At 42.7% G+C, this 20,915-nt stretch overlaps 1 protein-coding gene across 2 annotated transcripts; it reads left to right on the top strand.

Moving 5' to 3' along the window:
* The first annotated feature begins 1,149 nt into the window (after window positions 1-1,149).
* On the top strand, window positions 1,150-20,578 carry HPS3 (HPS3 biogenesis of lysosomal organelles complex 2 subunit 1). 2 transcript variants are annotated; one of them, XM_068955144.1, is made up of 17 exons: window positions 1,150-1,460; window positions 2,266-2,760; window positions 4,065-4,239; window positions 5,431-5,516; window positions 6,609-6,801; window positions 7,050-7,131; window positions 9,138-9,292; window positions 10,352-10,460; window positions 10,685-10,866; window positions 11,178-11,355; window positions 12,022-12,252; window positions 14,182-14,367; window positions 15,568-15,756; window positions 16,306-16,413; window positions 16,906-17,112; window positions 18,464-18,554; window positions 19,764-20,578. In XM_068955144.1, exons 1-17 carry the CDS (start codon window positions 1,238-1,240, stop codon window positions 19,889-19,891), a joined length of 3,018 nt encoding a protein of 1,005 aa, XP_068811245.1. In that variant the 5' UTR covers window positions 1,150-1,237; the 3' UTR covers window positions 19,892-20,578. The 2 variants fall into 2 exon arrangements, with proteins under 2 accessions (XP_068811245.1, XP_068811246.1); XM_068955145.1 differs by lacking the exon at window positions 1,150-1,460 and adding an exon at window positions 1,875-2,149.
* The last annotated feature ends 337 nt before the right edge of the window (window positions 20,579-20,915 follow it).

Genomic DNA, 20,915 nt, shown 5'->3' with positions numbered 1-20,915 from the left:
TTTTCCAAAGTGACTTAACCACCACTGAATAATGCTGTACACAAGTAATTAATTTACTTGACTGCAGTTGTGGCAGATGCCATTGCGCTTTTGAACTGAACTGGCACTTACTACCGATTACTTGCTAGCAACATAAAACCTGCCACTTTCAAAAGAAAAAATGGGACGCGTTAGGCACAAAAAAAGTGAATTTTCCAACCAGAAAGGTCCTGTGCATTTGATTTCCTTTAGATAAAAAGGAAAAATAAAAGATGAGATCTACCATCTTTAAGAACACCATTGTCATTTTAAAAGTTCCTCCATTAGCCTATTAGAAATACTGGACAAATATTCTTTAATGGTATGTTCAATTTAACACAGTTCTATAGACAATTGGAAACAGTGAAATCATGGGACAATCAGCTCAAGCAAAGAGTGGTGACCCATTTGCTTAGAATTGTTTAGTTCTGAATCCTGAAAAGGAGGGGGAAGAAATTATTGTACATGTTTGTGAAACTACCAAGTGTGATTTATAGCTCTACGTATACTGAAGACATCCAGAGAGAAATCATTTTCAGAAGTACTCGTAACTAGTATTTGTGTAGCATCGTCCGCACGTGCAATCTGTGACGTTCTAAAGGAAGAATCACTGGTTTTAAAACCAAAGATGCCTTTGTTTTTGCATTTGGGATACTGAAAGATCCCAGACCACAGCAGCCTGTGCTTGGCCTGCTGCCACTTGCAGCAGCCGCTCCAAGCCCGAGCCCTGCTCCGAGTCACCTGCCTCATCCATCCCAGAGGGCTGGACTCTGGACGCGCACCGCTGTCCCACAACGTCCAACAACAACTCCTGATTTCCAAGGCGCGGTTCCCAGCCCAGCCTCCCTCCAGCTCAGCCTCCCGCTCAGGAGGGCTCGCTGTGCGGGAAGCTGCCAGCCGCACCCGGAGCGCGGCTCTCCGCGCCGTCCAAAGGGGCTTCTGGAGGCCGCAGAAACGCCGCTCGGAAGCTGGCGCTCAGCAACGTGCCAGAGGACAAAAGCGGGGCCAGGCGTGCGAGGGCGCTCGCCGCCCGGGGAGCCGCCCTCCCGGCCGCCCGGCCCCGCAGCAGACGGCGCGCGGGGCGGCCCGGCCCGGCCCGGCCCGGCCCAGCGCCCTCCCCCGGGCCGGGCGGAGCGGGGCGGAGCGACGCGGCGGCCGCTGCGCTGACGCGGCCCCGGCCCCGGCCCCGGTCCCGGGGAGCCTGCGGCGCTGCGGGGCCATGGTGCAGCTCTACAACCTGCACCCTTTCGGGTCGCAGCAGGTGGTGCCCTGCCGGCAGGAGCCGGCGCGCTTTTGCTGCAGCCAGGAGGAGCTCTTCGTGGCCTGCGCGGCGGCCGGCTGCAGGGTGGAGGTGTTCGCGCTGCGCGAGCAGGGCCGCTGCCAGCCCCTCGGCTCCTTCGCCACGCTGGGGCCCGTCCTGCGCATGACGTACAGCCGGGCAGGTCCGGCCGCGGCGGGGCGGGTCGGGCCGAGCCGGGCCGGGCCGGGGGAGCCGGGGGGGCCTGGCCGGGGCGGGGGAGCCGGGCCGGGGGGGCCTGGCCGGGGCCGGGGGGGTCGGACCGGGCCGGGGGGGCTTGGCCGGGGCCGGGGGGGTCGGACCGGGCCGGGGGGGCCTGGCCGGGGCCGGGGGGGGTCGGACCGGGCCGGGGGGGCCTGGCCGGGGCCGGGGGGGTCGGACCGGGCCGGGGGGGCCTGGCCGGGGCCGGGGGGGTCGGACCGGGCCGGGGGCGCGTCGCGGGCCCCCGGCAGCGGGCGGGAGCGGCGCCGAGGTCCCTCGCTGGCCTGGCGGCCGCGGCTCCGGCTCCGGCTCCGGCCGCGGCTCGGGGCCGCCGCAGGTCGGGGAAACGCCGCGGGAGGAGGGCGCGCAGGGCCAGCAGGCCGCTGCCGAGCAGCCTGGCTTTACCCCGAGTTCAGGGGGAAAAAAAAGCATGTTTTCGTTAGTGAACGTTTTGGGTGGAAAAGCCCTTTTTCTCCAGTCACTGCCCTTAGACCGGGCGCCCTTGGGGGTTGTGTCTGGCCCTGAGGGCAACGCTTCAGCGGTGTGCGAGGTGCGCTTCACCCCAGCAGAGGAGCCTGCGCTTGGGTTTTGTTGAAGAGAAATGGATGGTGAAAACTGTGTTTGTAATCCTATGTAAGAGTCGTGGATTTAAGGCGATATTTGAAACGCGCTTTAAAAGCGGTAGCAGCTAAACGGAGCAGCCTCGTCCGTTCCTCAGTGATGTAACGGAGCCGCTGTTTGCTTCTCAGGAGACTATCTGGTAACGATTGAAGAGAAAAACAAAGCAACTTTCCTAAGAGCGTACACAAACTGGCGATGCATGTCAGCCGGCAGCTCTCGTGTCTGCGTCCGGATGGTGGGTCACAAGATGGAAGAGTCGTACGGTGAAACCTTAAAAGAACAGATGGCAATTGTGGAAATGCCACTTTCCGATCCTCCGCTGTGTGTTTCCTGTTGTCCTGTAGATGGAAATCTTCTTGTGGGCTGCAAAAATAAACTAGTTATGTTCTGTTTGAAATATGTGGTCGTAAACCAGAATTTGACTGTATTGGACTTCGAACGCTCCTTAATTTTACACGTTGATAATGTAATTCCTGCCGAAGTTGCATTTTGTGCCAGACATATAGCCATAACAACGGAGCTGGATGTTCTGATCCTGAAACTGGAACTGGCCCAACAAGGTGCGGACAACAGCGGGCAACGTGCGCGTCGCGTTACTGCACTGGAAGAACCTGTGGATACAGGTAAGTACAGAAACTTATTTTATTTTTCCTCTGCTAGAGTCTGTTAACTGATTGCTGTTACTGTCAAAGTAGCCCCATCGAGATTGTTGCCCCTCAAAAAGTATTTCCAGAGCGTCTTAGGACTGTCAGCGTGAATAGTTCAGTGCATGAAAAGTGTTGTACTACCTGTAGTTAGAGATGACCCCTAAAACAAATACACCGTCACTCGGCAGACGCTTTCAGGATGGTGGTGCAACCCCTGCAGCCACAGGATCTAATCTCCCCTTTGGGATGCCATCAGAGGCCGCCTCTGAGCGGTAGCGGTTCTGTGTGCTTCGTTCAGAAAAACTCCTCCGTCAGTATCACTGCTCAGATAACTGTGTCTCTTACAAGGGAGAAGTGGGAGGGCAAGAGAAAGAAGCATCTCGTGACCCGCAAAGCAGACCGTGCTTGCTGGTTTACAAGTTTAAGAGTGCTTTTATGGCAATGCACGTGCGCTTTCGTGACTGTTTGTGGGGTCAGAACCTGGGCAAGGAGGCAGTCCGCAAACGCCCCTTTTCAGTCCTTTTTGCCTTCTTCAGGGGTTTGTCACAGAGTCTTAAAAAACCCGGAAATAGATTTACTTAGTAGGTTATATTCCCCCATATTGCAAGCAACCCATTCCTATATAATCATCTCATGTCTTTCTAAAAATATCAAATAAACACCTACAAACTTCAGAAAAATCCTTCATTTGTAACTGAAGAAACTTAACAGAAAAAGATGTTCTTTTAGAAGTGGAAACTGTACCGAGAGAAAATTCAGTGGTAAAAAAAGGCTTTCCAGATAAAGAAAATTCCAGTTTGCATCTTGCCTATTGACTGAAGATGGATCTTAACTCAGAGAATAGCAGCATGCTGCTGGTTATTTTAATAACTTAAATTACTTAAAATGAATTATTGTTAGGATTTGCTTTCTGGAACATAAGTGAGTTTAAGATGACACAACGTTCTGTCATAGCTGCCTTTTCCATCTTAAAACCTTTCTGATCATCCACAGCATTTTTTTATTTGACACCTTGCCATACAGAGCACAGATCATCTCAGACTTACCTTATATTGAACAGTTCATCTGTTCTTTCATAAATCTTGACTTTTAGGTATTAGGACAGTTGAAGCTCTTAAATGAAAGACTGCTCTTGTCTTCAGGCACAGCTCTTTTCCAATCTCAAGGGTTTGAGTGAGCCACTGCTAATTAGGTAGCTTCACTTGGAGTAATTAATTGTGTCACCTCATTTTCTTATTGGAACTGGTTTGAACAATTAATATGGCGTTTTCACTGTTAAGGTATAAAAGATGAAGGCCCTTTGCAGCTTGAATCGGATGAGTTTGTCATTTGTCAGAAGCCAGTGGAACTGCTTGGGGAAGAAAGTAAGCTATGCGAGATACCCATCACGCTGGAATCAACAGGATTAGCTACAGAAGGTACAGAGTACTTCCAAGTGCGGTATCTGCTTTTCAGGTATTAAAAAAATGCATTTTCCCTTTTCTGGGGTGTATATACATGTATGTTAATGCTTCTAAGAAGCCAAAATGATCTGTTGCTCGCATCTTTTTTGAAAGCATGGTCCTGATATTTTGACTTGGGGGCTATTTATAAAGGGTATTGCGCTAAATAAATACTGTGATGCCAAAAGAAGACCCATTTTTGGCCTTGCATGTCCTAAGCTTCATTGTGTTTGGGGAACGTGCCCAGTTGTTCCCCTTGAAATGGAATTGAGCGTTAATAGTTTTGCAGTTCTCGTGACGTTTAAACAGTATCTGCTTTCCATCTGACCTCCTTGTATCCTGCAAAGAACATGCATGGCAGCTTCTCTTGTGATGTATCAGAAGGAGTTGTCTTTTCCTCAGCGTAATTTCTCTGCTTTCTTGCTGAACCCACAAAACCAAATCTTACACGTTATTCTGAAGCGGCTTTGTGTCAAATTGTGTTATTGCTTAGAGAAGCCTGCTTTAAAGGATAACACACAAGACAATCAGCAGTCTTGGCAGCTATTTTCTGCTGTTGATGCTGTGTGGTTGTAATCAAGGTACTGCCAACTAAACTTCTGTTTTATTCATGCTGTAGCTTTCATCAGCTTCAGCTGAAGTGACACTTATTCAAGTAACTCTAAAAAATATATTCTCTCTTTGTCCAGCTGGAAAAGAGAGTTTACCAAGTATCTTAAGCACTAAGAAACTACACTTTTCTGATAGTATCAAAACCATTCAACGTTTAGCCAAAGCTGAGGAATAATCGATGTCACAGTCCAGTGCTGAATTCCAAAGCAAAACAGGAAAAAGGAGGATGCGTTCAGTAATCATCGGCAAGAAACGCAGGACTGAAGCTGGGCTATGTTATGTATGGCTGAATAAAAAGAGAAGAAAAAAACAGGTTCAAGCCGATGGCAGCTTGTCTTCCAGTGATCTCAGCTTTGACATGCAGTGATCTTGAAGGCAAGCAAAGAGGATTTTTGATTGCAGGAACTTGAGGTAGTTGTCTCGAGGTGTGCTCGTGCTTGTTGGCATTGCCATGCTAATTACCTTAACAGCAGGCAGAGTGCCCAGTGACGTGAACGTTAAAACTTTAGCTATGGCTGTTATTGCTGTTTACTTCTCCAAGGTAGCTGGGAATGGTTTCTCCCATGCTGTTGTTTTGGCTTTTTCCTTCTAGACGGTTTACACCTGACCAGTCGCCTTTTGGCTTTTGCGAAGAGACGAAGTTGCACTCTCTTCAGCTGCTTCCTGTATACCAGACAGGTAGATGCTTGTTCGTGGATGCAGTATGGTTTGTGTCCCAGGAGACCTGGGAAAGGGAATATATATACTAAGGGAATATATGTGTGTACTAAGCACTTTTGTACGCTGTTCCTGTCAGAATATTTTTTATTAAGGTCTCTTTCCTCCCTTTTCAGTGATTTAAGATTTTTTTTTTTTTGTTAATGGAAGCTCAGTTTAAAGTTTCTCTGAGTTCTGTAGAAACCTTGAACTAAAATGTCAGTTCCTCATACTAAAGAGGAAGTCTAAATCAGCTTTTATCAGTTCTATACTCATTACTTTTACATCACAAAATGGCTACTTTTTAACATCGCATAAATTTATTTATCCTCAATGTTATTGCAAGGTGCTAGGCTGCCTCTCGTTAGAGTTAACATTGGAAGTCAGAGTAGTAAACCTTAGTAATCGTTAAGATACAGGTTACCTGTTTGCTAGGCTTTAATTAAAAACAGAAAGGGATAGATTCAGATTTTAGGAGTTACTAATACGCGCTAACTTAAGCCCCAACAGAAACATCAAAAAGCTATTAAGCTATTGCCTTTACCGACTGCTCGGTTAGTTTGTGGTTTTACCTGTTCTGTTAAGTAGCAAACCCTCACCCAAGTTGCAGCTGACCCAACAGAATGAGCTACTTGCCATTCAGCTCCAGGCAACTCCTGTTCTCTTGTGATTTACAGTCTTCAGCAAGAGAGTCTGTAGAATCTGGACACAGATCTTAGACAAGGAGTTGTCTAAGATCAACGTTACCATTTTGTCTATGGGCAGGCAGTTGTGACTAGTCTGCCTGGACTCCTACGTGCTGTTACACCTACAGAATTTCTGCGCTCAGTGACACGTCTGCTCTTTTGTTAGAAATGCCTCCAAATGAGATTATGTATGATGTGCAAATTTAATGTATTTCAGACCTGAACACGGATGCTTGTATAGTTCTTTTTCTCTTCTGTAGCTACTAACAAAACCGATCTGGAGCTCCGTGCCCGTCTGTTCATCTTTTAGGCGTTAGGCTTACAGAGGAATTGGAAGGTTTTGATCTGTCAGATATATATAAAATGCCTTTCTTATTGTTGCATCCAGGAAGTTCTGTGACAGCCCTTGGAGAAACTGAGAACAAGAGAGAGCTGCTGAGTCTCTTTTGCTTTTTCTCTTTACCTCATGTTGGATATCTCTACTCTGTTGGGAAGTCAGTAGAGCTGATCTCTACTTACAAATACTCAGAGAAGTCAGAGCAGGCAGTTCTCACTCCACAATTCCTGCATGTCATTACGAGGTATTATGTTTATGATTTTGCTAATAGTATCACTACCTTTCTATCTGCTTTTTTCCATTGTCTCTAAATGTCCTTTATAGCCTCTCCGGGAACCTCTGGGTAGGTTTCTGGGACAGTGCAGCATGCTTTCCTGCCTCAAGGCCCGTTTAAGGAAAAATACACGATTCTTTGTACTCTTTGCTAGTCAGTTACTGCCAATCTTCTTTTTTATTTTTTTGTAATCACTGTAGTTTCTTCTTTGCCTTTAGTGAGAGCCTACAGTGTTTCACAGTGCGGTGCAGTGCAGCAGCAGCTCGTGATGAGGATCCGTACATTGATACGACTGTGAAGGTGCACGCTTTGTTATCTTGTACCTGATGAGGAAGTTAAAAGAATGCCAACAGTAGTATGGCACTTAGTTTCCTTGTGCTTCCTTCTGAAATCCTGTTGGTTTCTATTGGTTGAAACAATAGAATAACGTCCATAATTACTATTTGGCTTTAATTTATGACATAACATATGCTAACGGTCTACAAATACATTAGCGGAACACAATCTGCTGTTGCTGTTTAAGATCCTAAAACATTAGTAGAATGTTTTCAAATACATTAAAAGCTATAAAAGCACATAAACTTTAGGCCAAATTCCATGCTTTCCTGTATAGATTGGAATGAAGGGTGCTGATGGTGTTTGAAAAGCCTACTCTTCTACACGTCTTGAAACCTACGTGGTGGTGGTGGTGGTGTTTTTTTCCCGTTCAGGTGTCCTTGAAATGTGAGTTTTTGTAAGAGGAGCATAGACCTCTGAACAGGTCTGTTTGGCAAATGTTTAGGGCATTTTTTTAAGGTGGGGGGCTTTTATCGTTTGGAAGTCTGGACTTTCCCCCTTCCTCACATTGCTTATCAGTAATAATCTGTTGAATTATTAAGTAAAAACATAAAGACTGAAAGATAGCCTGAAATGTATTTTAACCTAGTATGTAAGGATTTCCTTTGGACACATAGACAGTGGACATAAAACCATAGCACAGTAGGGGTATTATAAAATTTTCCGACAAGAAACACGTATTCTCTGCCCTCCATGGAAACTGGGCATACGAGAGAGACAGGACTGTAATTAAGAGGTTGCTGCAGGCAAAATTTTATTTTGACGTATATTCTTGCCAACTAAGACAAACCCCCGATCATCGGTTCAGGCACTGAGATGAAGAATACAGGCACCTACGTCAAGCCTCTGTTTTGCCCCTTCTGCAGTCTCGGCTCTCCGTGTTTTCGCTGTGGGTTACGGTCAGTCCGTCAGCTTTCCTCCAGCGAGGCGAGGGCCAGCACGCGAGGCTGAGGGGTGCACAACGGCTTTCGGCCGCCCTGCACGTCTCACTTCTTTCCGCCACCCTGGGGTTAATGGTTTCTCCTCTCTTCCCTAGTGTCGCCGCTTGGGTGCGGGTGGCCTGCAGGCCCCCTCCTCTCGGGGGGGCCCCTGCTGCCCGGGCCCGCTCCCCGCCGCCGGGTGGCCCCCCTGGGGGTGTCACTGCCCTGCGGTGGAGTTTGGCATGCAAAAGCATTTCTTCCTGCTGCTTTTTAGACCGGTTTCGGAGCTGGCTGGAGCCGATTCTGGCTGGCCCGGGCCAGCGTACGGCCTCCTTCCGCACCAGTCACCGCCGCGGTCCCCTGCCCCTGCAAGGGTAACTTCTGCGGGGTGCAGGGGTGTGAATACAGAGTCTGCAAAAAATTGTGAGCTTTCTTGAAAAAGTAGGGTATGTTACTTTAGAAATATGGTATTTTATCCTCTTAAAGCTAGACATTCGGAATGTTTTGGACAAATAAGGTTGCCTTTTTACACTTTCAGTTCAGCAGGGGGGATACGGTAAGTCTTGGCCGAGAAGCGCATGTCGAACAAATCGAGGGTGAAATACAGAAAACCTAACAATAGGCAAGGAAATATATTTCTGTCTGTGATTACTTAATAGGTTATAAGCAACTGAAATTGGGACTTTTATAACTATGTTAGGCAATCTTTTACAACTTGGTGAAATTCAAACCATTTGGGTTTAAGCATTCCATGTTACCTACCAAACTTAGGCTCCATTATTTTGAGACACAGCTAGAACTGCAGTTGCTGAATGAAATGATGTTTTTTACCTGTTGTTAAAGGACTTACTGCGATAGTAGTATGAGTATTTTTTATTCTTGCTTAAGTGAAGCAAGAAACTCAACTCAAAGTTGGGGAAACCCAGTGAACGTTTCTGTGTCATGTTATTGGACATAAAACTACTTTTTTTTTTTCTTCGTATATCTTTTGTTTTAAAGACTCAAAGTACACACTAACTGGAATTACAGAACAGTCACTTCCCTTTGTAGGCTTGTCCACCTGTGTCACTGGATGTCTGCACATTAAGAATGCAGCTTTTTATAGGACCGAGAGCTATCTGTCATTTCAAAAACCATGTAATCCTTCTGATTAAGGCCGACACAGAAGATATTACTGAAAGAAGAAAAGCTACAAGAAGGATGCTGTAAGGATTTGTGTCTTTTGGGGGAGATGGGATTTAATTTATATCTGTATGTTCAGTGTTGAATTTGTGGGTGTTGGAGTTGAAGGGAGGATCCTCTGTGAAAAGATTGTTTTGCAAATAGCTCCCCGGCTAGTGGGTAAGAGCAGAGGTGGAACATTGTTTCTTTTTTTTTTGTTTTTGTTTTGAGTGGATGAGAACAGAAATCAAGCATTTAACTTTGAATTCTGCTACATTAAACGACATGGGAGAAATGAGGAAGGAGTCACAAATGGATGAAATCAACCTAATAAATTACTCAGAATATTTAAAAGCTGTAACTTTCATGAGTAACGTTAAAATAACATTGCTAAGAAGAGATCTGTTATTCAGAAGGCAAAAAATACTTGTCTAGAGAAAGAAAAATGTATGAGTACTGAAGATACAGGCCAGCAAAATGTGTTGTGGCACAAAATGAAGCCACGCTTTCTTCTACTGCTTGTATTTCTTCAAAGCTCATGGTTGGCGTTTGAGGAAGATAAGTTTTTTGCCTCTTGTAAAGATAATCGGTTGAACAAGTGCTACTCTACTTAATGCCATTACTTTTAAAAAGATGCAAATATTCCAGAACAGGAAAAAATGAAACAGGAGGAGTCTGTCATTTCCTACAGCGTTTTAACCTTAGGGCATTAAAGACCGAAATGACGTGTTAGAGTAAAAACATTCAAGTACTTTCTTGCACCATGTCATGCATGGTAAACACTTTAACAGAGCTGCGGGGGTAAAACTACAGTATACATCTTAGCTAATTTGAATTATTCAGCCTCGTGAAGTATCTTCTACTACCTGATATTAAAACCCAGGCGAAGATGTACTTGATGGTTCCTAACCATGTTGTCTCTGGTTTATGCGCGTGCCCGTCCCTTGAGTTGTTAAACATTATGATTTAATTCACAACTTAACTCTCGAGCATTTATTACCCTTCAAACATATTTATGCATTTAAACTGTGAAGTGATGGCTTGTTTTTTGACTGCATAACGTTTATTTGGACACTGAAAACTCATCTCTTCTTTCTCTCTAGTTCCAGAAAGGCTGACAGCATCAAATCCAGAAAAACTCCCGATTCAGAATCTGGTTGGAATTTATACATTGTAAACACTGTTCCAACTGTCCAGCTTTACAGAGAAATGGTATTCTCCAACGCTTGCTTTTTTTTGTTTGCTGACTAAAAATAAGTATTGTAAATTAATCTCTCATGCATCTTATCACTGAATATACTGTAATGTACTTTTCATGAGTAGTGCACAGTGCTATTTCAAATGGCTGCTGCCCTCTCTAGATTTATTCTTGTCTGGTTTTTTTTGTTTGTTTTGTTTTTTGCCAAAGACCTAAATCTATGCTATGTCTGTTCTAGGTGGATTATAGCAGAACATATGAAAATGTAAAAACTGAGAGTTGCATCCATCTTCTAAGTGAAGCTCACTTACTGGTCAGAGCAGCTATAATGGACCCCAGTTTCCTTAAACCAGATGAGAAAGAAGAACTTCTAACAGCATTTAGAGAAAGTTGTGCTTTCCTAGGAGACTGCTACAGCAGGTATGTTTTGGATGTCCCAAGTGATATAGGTGAACTTTTGTTTCCGATAACGTGACCTTAACAATTAAAAAACATAATTCTTTGCTATTTTATATTAGCATTGCATATACAATATAAATCCTTACATTCTACCCAAACAGCTTAATCTGATCTTCTGTTCGCTATCTGGTTGTCTAGATATTTGCAGGTACTGCTGTGCCTGCAGTTTTGACTGATGTATTATTTTAGTTCTTAAAAACTGCGGTGGCAAAGGTGTTGCCCTTAACTTTTTTTTTTTTTTCCCCCTTCTCCTTCCTCTCTATTGCTTTCAGGTTTGACACAAAGGATTACCACCTTGCTTTGCCTTACTACAGAATGTCTGGTTTATCCCTGACGGAAGTTTTAGAGAGACTAGTTGCAGAAGATGACGAAACACACAAATACGAGCGAGGGTTTCTGTTTTACTTAGCTCACTCTCTTAATGAAGATTTAAATGAAGAATTAAGTCAGGTAGAAAAAAGAAGCTGTTTTTTTTTTTTTCTTAATCTACTGGTTTAGTTCTAATTTTGAGGCTTGTGTGTCAAATGTAGTTAAACTTCCTTTGAAAATGCTGAGCTGCATATTTAGTTTTACAGTTCTTTTTCACATGGTTTGTATTTCCTTTTTTATTTACAAAATAGCAAGCAGTTTCAGAAACTGTAAAAAGAAAGTTGTGATACTTCTAGCTGCTTTCAAGAAGCATATTGTCGGTTTTACTATCGTGATGTGTGTTGCTAATGATCGGGCTCCCAATTGCGCATAGAAATACTTCCATGCTAGGAAAGTTCTTTGTCAAATTTCTGTCATCCCCTATTTCTTTAAATCCTCATTTCCATAACAAGACAAACTGCTATTTTGAACACTGCCAAACCGTACGGATTGGTAAAACTGATTCACTGGGGTCGATGTTCTCCCAGCACCCCGGAGTATGGGCTGAGTCACGCTCAGGGAGAGTTCCTTTACTTTTACCAGGTAGGTAGGAGGGAGGAAAAGCACTGTGATTTGGTAGCTAAGCTGTGTGTCTCTGTTTTAAAAAATAAATAAATAAATAAATAAGTAAAAGTGCTATTGTCATATGCTGTGAAAAACTGTATATCTGGAAAGGCTGAAACTGTTGAATGGCTTTTATTTTAATAGGAATCAGCAACTAAAGTTCTCCAAATATTCTATCTTGCTGAACCTGTCCAACTGCCACATATCCTCTGCAGTCCCTGCATGAGGAACGTATGTCCTTTAACTGCCATGAAGTATCTTCAGAAGATAGAAAAGATTATGCCGTCAGTGGTCCTGACACTTACTAAGGCTTCCATGGCTCTGAAAATGGGAGACCTGACGTTGTATGAACGTGAGATGGAGTCCTATAAGGAGGTAAGATATGCTTAAAGCATGAGCTGTTCACCTTTTGTAAAGCCCAAGTCAGTGGGTTTGGCTTGCGTTGTATCTTACAGTAAGAGAACCTTGCAGTCGCTCTTCCTTTTCCTCCTGATACGCTGTGTAGTCTCCGCTGAATGGCTACAAGAGCAGACTTGGGCTTGAGGAGTGGCGTACGCTGGGACTGTACCATTTATCTTGCAGGAAGAGTAGTCTCACCCTGGCAAAACCTTCCCCAAGTGCGCAGAATTCTCAAAGCTATTAATTCTTGATGAACTAAATGCCGTTTCCTGGAGTGTAGCAGGCTCTGCAGAGCCAGTGTTCTTCACCAATATGGCAGGGTTGGAGAGTAGCATTCTTGCACCCCTCCACCTTTGATTTATATGCCCATGAAAACTTAAATGTTTGTATGCAAACAGCCCTTGTAAAATTGCTCATGGAGAACAATGTCCTTGGTGCACACAAGCCATAATTTCTATATCTAGTTGCCGTATACAATTTCCCATCTTTCTTCTGGCATTCAACCCTTGTAAAGACTGCATCAGAACATACTTCAGCGCTAACAAAGTAAGAATTCCACATCAATGGAGACAACGTTGTTAGTGAGGTGCTCTCTGCCATAGAGATGTTCCCATGTGGTTTTAGACTGAGCCTAGTCTGTAAGCTACTTTTTTTTAAGATTGATCAGGAGAGTTGAATATTCACAGGTTACAGAGCTTGAAACGTAGTCTTCTCCTGAGAGTGAGTTGTTGGCGTTTTAAGAACTTTTTTTTTAGTAAACTGATGGTGGTTCCAAAGTTAAGTATCAGTTTCAATAGGAGAAGCTCTGGGGAGCTTTCAGAGTTAGTAATGCTTGAATCGCAAGGCTGGGAACTGTGGAGTGCTGTATCAGCGATGGTTCTTAGCACCACCTGCTGTCTATTTATTTGCAGCAAGGTCAAGTGAAATGGCCATGTTGGGAGCAAACACGCACATTCCATCATAGTATGCGAGAGTGAAGAACTGAGAGAGCCTCTTGGAACATAAAGTGTCTGTGGGAGCAGGGGTCTTTTTCATCTGATCTGTTACAGAACTGCATGTTTGCAGATCATCGTTAAAAAGCTTTTTATTGCGAAGTTGAGGAAAATACCACTTTTCAGGAAAATAAGGAAAGGAAAGACAAGTTGCATGCGTAGGGATCTAAAAATATGAATTCTGTTCCTAGATCTGCTTTGTATTTCCTGTGTAATTCACTTAATTTGCTTAGGCATTATCTCACACAGAATCACAGGATGGTTGAGGTTGGCAGGGACCTCTGGAGATCATCTAGTCCAACCCCCCCCTGCTCAAGCAGGGTCCTCTGGAGCACGTTTGCCCAGGATTGTGTGCAGGCGGCTTTTGAATATCTCCAGTGAAGGAGACTCCACAACCTCTGTGGGCAACCTGTGCCAGTGCTCTGTCATCCTCAGTCACCAGTGTCTTTAAAACAGACGTAGTATCTTGTCATGCTTACCCCTAAAAGCACTCAAAACTTTGGAAATTACTTAGTGTTGCACATCTTACAGCACATCTTGGTCATTGTTTCAGAGGTGTTTTCAAATAAAAATCATATTTCAGCAAAGTAGTCCTATAGAAATTCCAGTCAGTGACTTTCAAAACATCTTGTGTGACTGGGATTTCATAATAAAATCTTTTTATGTGCACAGTAAGTTCAGATTTCAACAACCTGTTACTTCCAGCGTTCAGGCAAACGGCAGCCAGTGTTCCAGCGCACAGGTTAGAGGTGGGTCTCTGGAGAGCTGTCCTATAAATTGTAGAAAGAGAATTTATTTCCTTCCTCTGACTTTCCTATATAAACTTGATTATCTGAGAAAATACAGAGTTTGATGGATTGATTTGTATGTGGATTGAATTCTTCACCTGATTTATATCTGACTATGTCTGTAGACGATACTGGCGTTTGGCTTCACTGGGCAACCAAAACTCTTGAGGCAGCGTAAGGAAGGAGTTGTTATTCCGACTGAGTTCGCTGTTCATCTGAAGGAAACTCAGCCTGGGTTACTGGTGGCTGCCACCGTGACTTTATATGAGAACAGTAAAATTGAACTGGAAGAAGCAGATACCTTTTTCAAGGTTAGCCTATGATCATTTTTTACTTTTATTTTTCTCATAGTGATGTTAATACGGGTAAGCAAAGCAGCCCGAGTTGTTCTTCCCTCACATTCCAGGGTCTCTTTGGAAAGAGAGAGATGGAAGTTGGATATATTCCACTTTTGCTAGATGACTGTAGAGGACTGAAACTGGACCTTCCAGAAAGAAATTGGTTAAATAAAGAAAAAAAAATCATTGCATTCTTTATTTTGACTGTTATATGAACAAAGAATACCCTGATCTTGGAGATCTTTCAATGGCTTCCTAATGGTTTGGCGTCCGAAGGCCGCTGAAGCTTAACAGAATTTGGATAAATCATTTCCATAGACGCCTTTTGAAGAAATCATTAGGACTAAAACACACACCTTCATAAATATTTAAGTATGATTCTTTAGAAAGATAATGCTCTGCTCTTCAGTATAAGTTTCTGAAAGAAGAGTAGTGTCTCCGTAGTTTATGGAAAAATAGTTTTTCTGGTCACTGAAGTTTTCTTTATTCAGAGTGGGAACAGACACACTTTTTTCCTGTTCTCTACAATGAATAATGTTGTTGGGATTAAAATGTGTATATATACTTCAGTACAGGTATATTATGGTCTTAGACCTGTTACTTTGAAAGACTTTTCTCAGAAATGTCGATTTATGAAACTCAAATTTGTTCTAATGTTGTTTAAGGCCAGTTGGAAGTCAATTAAATGTTAGAAATCCTTATGCCTGACACACCAGACGTTAAAGCCCAGAAGCGTCTTCCTTGTGGGTCTTGTCATTATCTCCAGCAGAGCTACGCAGCATTTCTCTATTGTGGCCTTTCCTTTCATTAAGATTTTTTTGTTAGAAGGTGCCTGCTTAGCTGTTGATACATTTAAAAAAACCTCCAACTTAGCAGGTCTGTAAATGCTTATTGACTGGATCATTTCTGACAGCGGAGTAAGTCTCCAAGAAGAAATCACATAAATAATTTGGAATTGCTTTCCTTAAAATCATTCCATAACCTTTTTACTTTGCCTATCACTATATTAGGTAACATCACACCCATTAGAAATGCATCAAGACAAAAAAGCAGTCACAATCCTGCCTCTGCTAACGAAGTGGAAAACTCTTACTCTGGTTCCTTCTAACTACCGCTACTAATAATTACCGTATTCTGTGCTAACTTGCTGTCTTCTAAAATTTTTGTTCTTAGACGTTGTGTAATAGCAGCGGAAGCGCAGTCCCTCAACTCTTAGTAGATTTTTGGGAAGCTCTTCTGGTCGTATGTTCTCAGGAAGAAGTACTTCAGGAACTCTTATTGAGGGTTACTTCCCAATATGTTTGGAGAATATCAAAGAGGCTACTTCCCGACACCAAACCCTTGAAAACAACAGAGGATCTGGTAAGTACACCTGTATGCTCAGAGAAGGTTTTAGGAGTGCATCGTCCAGCCAAAGTCCATTCAAATCCTGTCTTGAGTACTTTAATTCTGGACCGTTTATCACTTGAAAGAAGCAAGACTGAAAAAAAATAAGGTAGTGCGTACTTATCAAATAGATATTCCTGGTTCAGGTCAGACTTGCTGTTTGGGGGCATCTACAACTATACTTCCAACAGGAATTTCAGTTCTGGACAGGAATAAGGGCTTAAATGAAACAAAGGGAGTTTGTCAGCTGGCGCGTTTGCAATTTTATAAAGCTGACTAAATGGGAAAACCTGGGAGTGGATGATTGTAAAGTTTTCTGAATTGGAGATGTAGAATACAGAAGTAAATAGAAGTGACTTTTCAGTTTAGTCTTCGCTCAGTTGTATGAATCAAAAGAAAGAGCAGCTGTTCTTCTAAAGTATGCTGCTTGAGAATTAAATTTTCTTCTCTTGGAGTGGGTTTCACATGGAACTGTAATAGCAGAAAGATTTCTGATATTAAAACTTTTTTTTCTTTCTTGTATAGATAAATTCCTGTAATCATTTTGGGTTGATTTTCCCCTGGGTAACTTTCATAATGTCGTTGGGATCTCCATCTGATAAAGATTATCCTGAAGATATCTCGAAACTACAGGTATGAAACCTTTATAGCTTAGACCCGTTCTGCAAACGTTTATGCATGTAGGAACTTCTTTCTCTGGTGGGGGGAAAAAACCCACAAAACCTGTATTTTAGCACTTTAGTCTCGCCCAAGAAAAACTGCAGAGTTGAGGTCTTCATTTGTATCTATAGAACGCTCAACTCTGAAACTGTACTGCCATGTTTATCAAAACAAGATGTGATTAAAAAGCTGTTTCTAGGATAAGACTTCCGTTATCCAAGTTGAGCTAAAAGATGCGTTGAAATTATAGAAAGAAGAAAGCCCTCAAAGATGTGTCGGTAGCAATGATTTATACATTTGCAGTCTATTCCACGCTTAATTTCTCAGTTTTCAGTAATTGTTATTAAAGATAATATTATTTCAAAACTATTACAATAAGTGAAAGCTTTTGTTTTAAGATTGTGATCAGCTTTTTTTGCAAAGTTTGTCCTAAATCCAAACAATAGCTTTTCTTCTTGTCTTCAGTCTATTTTATGTAGTCAGTCAATCAACGTAACTTCAGCTCTGCCTTTCTTGGAGCCTCTGTCAGAGGATGGCAATGCTGGCCTCACCATCCATGTTCTCTGTAGTACGCGCCTAGGAAAGTATGAGGAGTCCCTTGACCTGCTTCTGAAAAGGTGTCCTGAGGCAGTTGTATTATATGCTCAGCACGAACTGAAAGATGACAATCGGGTGAGTTGCTTTTGTTAACCTCGTTCATTCCCCCCCCCCCACCCCCCCCCACCCCCAAAACAGTGCTGTGTACGTGTGCACGCTAGGAGGGATCAAATAGCCCTGTTTTCAAAGTAAAAAGTGCTTAGCTCGTTTTGAACTTCTCACTTTGTACTGCAATTCTGTAGCTGAATCCCCACTAATTGTAATGGAATAGATTGGTTTTTTTTCACAATTCCTTCAGGAAACCGTGACTGCTTCTATTAATGTCAGTAAGTAATCTTTTCAGATGGCAGAGTGCCTCAGAAAAGGGAGAATAATGGGTTCCCCCCCCCCCCCCACTATAAATGAAAACAGTCCAGTTTCTCACTAACCAGTGTTCTAAGTGATGTTTGACAGCGTTGCGTAAGTGTGTCAAATTTTAGCGATAAGCTGGGCAAAGCTGGTCTTTCAAACAAAACCACTTTTAAACGTGTTCTTCAAGCATTCTAGTGACATCTGCCCTTTCAACATCAGAATGGTACTGGTTAATTAGTAAGGAAGACTAAATTATGTTCTTTATGTCTCGCTTTCCCTGGAGGCCACTGTGCAATTTTAATTGTGGAACTGATTTTGTTCCCGTGTTCCAAGAATACAGCGGTTTCCCTCCGTTGCCTGTCACAGCTACTCAATTAACTGTGTGCAGTTCTGCTGGCTAGACTCAGCAACGGTGATCCCCTGCCAACGGGAGATACCAGTACTTCATTCAAAACCACATTTCTGCTTTTGTTTTCAGATTTGAAAATGGTTTCTTTGACTGTTTCCATGTAAGTGGTATAGCGGAGTGTGAGGTTACAGTACTGAACCTGAAGACAGGTGGAAGGCAAGTGTTACACGTTTAGAAGAAAAGGAAAGAAATCTCTTCCCCCCTCTCCATTCTTACAGGAAAAAATGATACACACAATTAATTCACGACAACAACAACTGCTGGAAGCAGATTAGTTCAGGAGACAGAGCAGAGTTCGCATAGTAATGTTATTCAGCACTTTGCATTGAGCTGTTTGGAGGGGAAAAAGCTTAGTTTTCTTACTGCATTAGTCTGTTGCTAATAACGTGCATTTATTTGCTGAACTACAAACACTCTATCTGTAGAGGCACTAGGGGGTACTGTTTAAATATTTGTTGAGTATAAAAGGATCACAGTGACATTTGAAACTACTGCATTTGCAAGAGTGCTTCATTTCAAATCATTATATAAACCAATTATTGAGTCCATCTTAACTGGCCTGTATTTGCCTGTATTTGGTTCTGTGTTCTTGTAGCAGCTGTTTCATGCTTTTAATTGCAGTCATTGATAGTTCACACTTTTACTGTGGGCTTTCTTTTGAATTAGGCCGTGTGGTGGAACAAGTTGCTTCCTGAACTTTGCAAGAGAACCAGACTTAGTGGAAATTACTGTCCTGTTCATATTTCATCACTGAAAGGTAAATCACGTGATGACAACAATTTGTATGGCATGCGGCAGTCTAAACGTCCTTCAGGCTAAGAACTATTGGTGTGATACTGTGGAAAGAAGGGGACCGTTTTCCATGGGTAAAGCTAATATAGCTCAGCAGGCTATCTAGTCAGTAGACTTCATATAACGATGGTGACATTCATATTACTTCTATACAGGTCATGAATAAAGACCAAAAAAAAGCTATCAGGCAGCAGTAATAGATAGTAATTGTTGGCTTTCCCTCGGTCAAGTGACTGTAGGGTTCTACGCAGTAGCTAACAGGCTGTTAGTAATCACCCGATGGAGTGTGTTCAAGTGGCTCTTCATGACTGGGTCATAGATTGAAAAACTGCAATGTGTTACTGGTAGTTGGTAATATTAAGCAGAAGGAAATATCTGTGTTCATTTTGGGGGTACTGCTGGCTCTTTGGTCAGTGGAAACAAAGAAGCAGAGAAACGAATCCTGAGAGCTGACATAGTCCCACTGTTAAGTGTTTGTAGGAAGCTAATAACATGGCGTAGCTGAGGGGTTGGTTTGTGTGTTTTTGACAGGATAAGACAACTGAATAAAATACAGGCATGTGTGCATAAAAACATAACAAGACTATCGCAGTCACACGGCCTGATGGCGGGAGAACGGCATCGCTGGGTTGCATGGCGTTGAACAGGCTGCCATACTATACCATAAAGTTCCAGTTTCTAGTGCCAGAGGTTTTTCTTTTGAACCATTATTTTCATGCAATAACTGTGCATTACTAAGCACTTCAGAACACGACGTTAAACAACGGCATCTCAGAAGCTGCTCACAGAACATCCCCTATCGCAAGTCATGCTGCGTTAGGGTACGCGCATAGTTTTCCAGTGCTTCCTTTCCATTTTATGCAAAACATTTGAAGTACCAGCTCAGAATTCTGTAAGCGTTAGTGCCGCGTGTAGACTTGATGAATAAAGATAGCGGTATGGTTTCTTTCTGAGATGTAATTCTGTTTGAATTGCTGTTTCACTTTTGAGATTTTTTCCACAGTAGTGTGCGGTCCCAAATGAGCCTGTCTCAAATTTGATTCCAGTTATAATATTTAGATAATCTGATGCCTTCAGTTAGTAATGACATTGTTAATGTTGGTTTTTTTTTCCTTTCTTAAATAGAATATCTTAAACAAGATTTTTTTTTTTTTTCCCCCCTTGCTCTGGGCAGAAACTTTATCGGTGGTTGCAATGGAGCTGGAACTAAGGGATTTCCTCAATGTTCTGCCAGAGGATGGAACTGCAGCGTTTTTCCTGCCGCATCTTCTTCACTGCAGCCAAAGGAAACCGTTGACCTAAATCCAATGAAAGTCTGCTATGTGGTCAAATACCAAGAATGCACGGGAATAAAAAAGTAAAGGAAACAGTAGAACTACATAGAAAGCAGTGTAGGACTCGCCCTACACGTTAACCACCTTATGTCTGAGCTGAAGCCTTATTATTGGAACGATAACTGCTATGTCAGGCAGAGCAGCTCTCTTGAAGATGGCAGAAAAAAATACTATTACACATTGACAGAGGTCAGCTATCCAGAAGAATTCCTGTCAGGTAAAACTGAATGGTGGTTGGCCAGGTAAAAGCACAACTATTCAACACTGGATGTAGGTCACTCATCTCCTAAATGAGGATAAACTTATGGCCAAAGTGGGTAAAAAAAAAAAAATGCTGACTGTACAGTACAATTACACGTTTAGGGTACACTAAAGCAGGGGTCAGTCTTAATTCCCTGCTAGTTAGTTGGGTCATGATCTAGGGAGGCATATCTCTAATTGTATGAGTAAAAGTGCTTGACTTCCAACCAGAACTAGGCCCCTTACTTCTGCAAAATGAAGTCAGAACAGAAAACAGAACAGAAAAATTCCCTTGAATTCCAGCTGGCAAAACGAGTCAGCTGCTCTGTCATCATAGCTACGTACCCATATAAGTGTAACTTTGCCCCTCTTGTAATTTTTTTTGTAACAGAAAAATAAACATTGCGTGCCAGCACGATTGGTCTGCCACTTCCTCTCTTAGCTTCACTATCTTGAAAGATATTACTTGATAAAATTGTAATTCAACAGAAATATAGGATTATTTTGTTAGACGTTTATTATACAATCCTACATATGTATTAATTTTGAACCTATGGGGCAAGTGATAGCCAAATTCCCCTCCTGTAACAACTAATATCTGACTAGTAAAGTGTGACATCAGATCTGGGACAAATAGCTGAAAACGAATTTTGCTGCCACAAAGGTTTATTACAATTTAAAAAAAAAAAAAAAGCATACGTTTCACTTGGCTCTTCCATATTATCCGCGTATATGCTTGTTCCTCAGCAGTT

This window comes from Struthio camelus, chromosome 9 (assembly GCF_040807025.1).
Source record: "Struthio camelus isolate bStrCam1 chromosome 9, bStrCam1.hap1, whole genome shotgun sequence".
Lineage (NCBI taxonomy): Eukaryota > Metazoa > Chordata > Aves > Struthioniformes > Struthionidae > Struthio > Struthio camelus.
The sequence above is the reverse complement of the archived record's forward strand: the minus strand, read 5'-3'. Positions and strand labels throughout refer to the sequence as shown.

What these genes read in the sequence shown, in the direction of transcription:
- HPS3 (XM_068955144.1), top strand. Translation starts at nt 1,238, where the DNA reads ATGGTGCAGCTCTACAACCTGCACCCTTTCGGGTCGCAGCAGGTGGTG. An exon ending in CTAGGAGACTGCTACAGCAG is followed by an intron (nt 10,867 to 11,177) that starts GTATGTTTTGGA and finishes TATTGCTTTCAG; the next exon opens with GTTTGACACAAAGGATTACC. An exon ending in TCATATTTCATCACTGAAAG is followed by an intron (nt 18,555 to 19,763) that starts GTAAATCACGTG and finishes TGCTCTGGGCAG; the next exon opens with AAACTTTATCGGTGGTTGCA.